Source organism: Aegilops tauschii, chromosome 4, assembly GCF_002575655.3.
Source record: "Aegilops tauschii subsp. strangulata cultivar AL8/78 chromosome 4, Aet v6.0, whole genome shotgun sequence".
Lineage (NCBI taxonomy): Eukaryota > Viridiplantae > Streptophyta > Magnoliopsida > Poales > Poaceae > Aegilops > Aegilops tauschii.
In genome coordinates this window covers 351,643,332-351,647,397 of record NC_053038.3, presented here as the reverse complement: position 1 = coordinate 351,647,397, position 4,066 = coordinate 351,643,332, and the positions used below count along the sequence as shown (strand labels likewise).

Here is a 4,066-nt window from a genome sequence, read left to right as displayed (position 1 = left end):
GACCACGTGGACGCCTTGAATGTGCAATTTGCCCACGATAGCAGCGAAGGCCAAGGCGGAGCTGAAGAAGACGAAGTTGATGACCGCGCCATCGACAGTGACACATCTCCTTAGGTCCCCTCCTTGTATACTTGTTTGTAGCCGATCGTGGCCCAGTGGGGGCGTGGAGACCGTGAACTTTGCTTAGGCGTTTGATGGCACGATGAACGAGCGCAACCCCACGGGGTTGCTTCCCGGGGCTTGTTATTCCTTTTACTTTCTCGCGTTCTACATTGTTAAGGCCCAGCCCCCGAGCGAACTTCTACCGCCGCCGGCATGTTAGGTCGCGATGCCTGAACTGGGTCTGGAGGCATGGGCTCCTGAGGCGCGATGCTCGCGAGATGTTTAGGCTTAGCTTTGTGGGGCTCCAAAACCCGGGGGGACATGCTCGGTTAGGTGCATCCCGCGAGGTACGAGCTCGCGACGCCTCCCACTGAGGTGGGCGCCTTGGGCTGGCCCCTGAAGCCACTATGCACAGGAGGCTGTACCGTAATAGGACGGGGCACGCCCGCGGACCCGCTCATAAGCGTTTCGCGAGTAAAGAAGACACCAAGAACCTTGGTGGGGTGGCGTGCACGGGGGTAGGCTCGCGAGCCAGAGCCCGGTTACTTGGCTCTTCCAGTGATGCTGGGACTGACCCGAGCACAGGCACCGTGTCCAACCCTCGCTCGCAAAAGGCTAAGGAGGGAGGTCGCGAGCGTGTGTGTCGCTCATAAGGCAAAAAACATAGCAAAAACCGAGAGCTTTACTGAGACGAGAAGGTTAAATCCATTACATAGAGAAGAAATAGGTGGCTGCCGGGGGGCGGCCTCAGTTTGTTGTTCCGCCACGCGGAGCATGGGGCTTCCACTAGGGTGTGGGTATGATCGCTGGTCGATCGTTCCGCCAACACAGAGCGTGGGGGTTCCACTTGGGCGTGGGCATGATCGCGGTTCGATCGTTTCGCCAGCGCGGAGCATGGGGCTTCCACTTGGGCGTGGGCATGATCGCGGTTCGATCGTTCCACCAGTGCGGAGCATGGGGCTTCCACTTGGGCATGGGCAGGAGCTCTGTTGAGAGTCTCCAGGGCATGTACAGCCCCCTTCCGTTCGTACGTGTGAGGGTTACGGGTAGAACTTGTGGAGGTGTTGGATGCTCCAGGCATTAGGCACAGGAGTCTCCAGCGGGCGACGCCTGGCCTGGAGATATGACCGACACTGAAAGGGCCTTCCCACATGGGTGAGAGCTTGTGGAGCCCCTCCCTGGAGAGGATTCCACGTAGGACGAGATCCCCGACCTCGATGGTGCGAGGGCGGATGTTGCGGCTATGGTAGCGTCGCAAGGCCTGCTGGTACCTCGCGGCGCGAAAGGCGGCCTGGCGGCGGGCCTCCTCAAGTAGCAATAGGTCGGACTCCTGCGAACCGTCCTGACGCGCTTTGTCAAATGCCAGGACTCGCGGGGAGCCATGCTTAAGCTCCAAGGGTAGGACCGCCTCAGCCCTGTAGACGAGGAAGAAGGGGGTTTCATCAGTGGGCCTAGTTGCTGTCGTGCGGATGGACCACAGCACTGACTGCAGCTCGTCCAGGTAGCCCTTGTCGCAGGCTTCGAGATTCTTCTTTAAGCTCCTTGTCTTGAGGCCCTTGAGGACCTCAGTGTTCGCACGCTCGGCTTGGCCGTTGCTTCTCGGGTGCGCTACGGAGGCGTAGCAGATCTGCGTGCCAAGGTTAGCACAGTAGGACTTGAAAAGACCACTCTAAACTGGGAGCCATTGTCAGTGATGATACGGTTGGGGACGCCGAATCGGCTCACAAGGCCCTTGATGAACTTGACGGCCGAGCCCGCCGGGATGGTGCGCAAGGGCTCAACCTCTGCCCACTTGGTGAATTTGTCGATGGCGGGGTAGAGGTAGCGGTAGCCGCCAGCCACGCGGGGGAAGGGGCCCAGGATGTCCAGCCCCCACACCGCAAAGGGCCATGAGAGTGGGATTGTTTGGAGCCCCTGCGCAGGCTGGTGGATTTGCTTGGCGTGGAACTCGCAGGCTTCACAGGATTGGACCAGCTTGGCGGCGTCGCGGAGCGCTGTGGGCCAGTAGAAGCCACTGTAGAACACCTTACCGGCGAGGGTGCGTGATGAGGAGTGGTGCCCGCAATCTCCCCCGTGAATGTCGGCGAGTAGCTCACGCCCTTGCTGTTCTGAGATGCATCGCAGTGAAATGCCATTGGGGCGCCTGTGGTACAGCTCGCCATCAGTACGCCGTGGCCTGCCGGGCGATTTGCTCCGCTTTTGAGTACTTTGCGGGGAGGGTTCCGTTGAGCAGGTTAGCCTTGAGCTCCGTAACCCAGCTGTCCGCCTAGGGCTCCAGCGCCAGCAGCAAGCGGGCTCCCAAGGTCGGGCCGCAGTCCGGCGCGCCTGTGGACGGCGTGGGGGGGGGGGGGACACCTCGCGGAGTAGCGCTGCGCCGACGGCGGGGGGCGTGTCTAATGGCTTGAGGAGTCTTTCTTCGAAGACGCCAGGGCTTTGGGCCTCGCGGCGAGACGCTCGCTTGGCGATGTCATCGGCTTCCTTGTTGGCACCGCATGGGATGTGCTGCAACTCTAAGCCCAGGAAACGCTTCTCAAGTTTACGTAACTCCTCTAGGTAGGCCGCCATGTGCTCGTCCTTCGGATTGTACTTTTTATTGGAGAAGTTGATGAGCAGCTGAGAATCGCCCTTGATAGTGAGGCGCCTGATACCCAAGGCAGAGGCAGCCTTTGAGGCCCGCGATGAGGCCCTCGTACTCCGCAATGTTGTTGGAGACCTTTTTGCCGTGCTTGAAGCAAAACTGGGCGGCGTAGTAGAGCTTGTCCCTGGCTGGCGACACGAGCACGTCGCCAGCCCCTGTGCCCTGCCTGGAGAAGGCGCCGTCGAAGTGCATGACCCAGCCGCTGGGCACCTCATCTCCAGCCAGGAGGGATTTGCCCTGGCGAGGCTCTTCCTCGTATGTATCCGTCCACTCCGCCACAAAATCGGCGAGAGCCGCACCCTTGATGACCCTGGTGGTACATAATTCTAGCTGGAAGGCCTGCAGCTCAATGTTCCACTCGGCGACTCGGTCGACGGCATTGGGGCTGCGCAGTACTTGCTCCAGAGAGTATGCAGAGATGACCTTGGTGGTGTGGCCTTGAAAGTAGTGGCGCAGTTTCCTGGAGGCGACCGGAAGTGCAAGGAGGAGTTTCTGTTGCATGGGGTAGCGCTCGCGCGCGTCCCTTAGCACCGTGCTGACTGATACATCTCCAACGTATCTATAATTTATGAAGTATTCATGCTATTATATTATCCATCTTGGATGTTTTATGGGCTTTACTCTGCACTTTTATATTATTTTTGGGACTAACCTATTGACCTAGAGCCCAGTGCCAGTTCCTGTTTTTCCCCTTGTTTCAGCGTTTCGAAGAAAAGGAATATCAAACAGAGTCGAAACGGAATGAAACCTTCTGGAGAAGTTATTTTTGGAAAGAAAGCAACCCGGGAGACTTGGAGTCCACGTCAAGAAAGCAACAAGGAAGGCACGAGGCAGGGGGGCGCGCCCACCCCTGGGCGCGCCCACCCCCTGGGCGCGCCCTCCACCCTCGTGGGCCCCTCGTGGCTCCCCTGGCGTATTTCTTCCGCCTATATATATCCATATACCCTAAAACGATCGGGGAACAGAATAGATCGGGAGTTCCGCCGCCGCAAGCCTCTGTAGCCACCAAAAACCAATCGGGACCCGGTTCCGGCACCCTGCCGGAGGGGGGATCCCTTGCCGGTGGCCATCTTCATCATCCCGGCGCTCCCCATGACGAGGAGGGAGTAGTTCACCCTCGGGGCTGAGGGTATGTACCAGTAGCTATGTGTTTGATCTCTCTCTCTCTCTCGTGTTCTTGATTTGGCACGATCTTGATGTATCGCAAGCTTTGCTATTATAGTTGGATCTTATGATGTTTCTCCCCCTCTACTCTCTTGTAATGGATTGAGTTTTCCCTTTGAAGTTATCTTATCAGATTGAGTCTTTCATGATTTGAGAACACTT

The 4,066-nt window shown here is 58.3% G+C and overlaps 1 protein-coding gene across 1 annotated transcript; it reads right to left on the bottom strand.

The window, feature by feature from the left end:
- Positions 1 to 431: 431 nt before the first annotated feature.
- LOC141021875 (uncharacterized) lies at positions 432 to 2,237 on the bottom strand. The gene is made up of 3 exons (XM_073497727.1): positions 2,133 to 2,237; positions 1,254 to 1,729; positions 432 to 498 (listed from the first exon to the last, which is right to left on the bottom strand). Exons 1-3 carry the CDS (start codon positions 2,235 to 2,237, stop codon positions 432 to 434), a joined length of 648 nt encoding a protein of 215 aa, XP_073353828.1.
- Positions 2,238 to 4,066: the final 1,829 nt, after the last annotated feature.

What these genes read in the sequence shown, in the direction of transcription:
- LOC141021875 (XM_073497727.1), bottom strand. Translation starts at nt 2,237, where the DNA reads ATGGCATTTCACTGCGATGCATCTCAGAACAGCAAGGGCGTGAGCTAC. An exon ending in CTCATCACGCACCCTCGCCG is followed by an intron (nt 1,730 to 2,132) that starts GTAAGGTGTTCT and finishes CTTGGCACGCAG; the next exon opens with ATCTGCTACGCCTCCGTAGC. An exon ending in CTCCACAAGCTCTCACCCAT is followed by an intron (nt 499 to 1,253) that starts GTGGGAAGGCCC and finishes TAGTGGCTTCAG; the next exon opens with GGGCCAGCCCAAGGCGCCCA.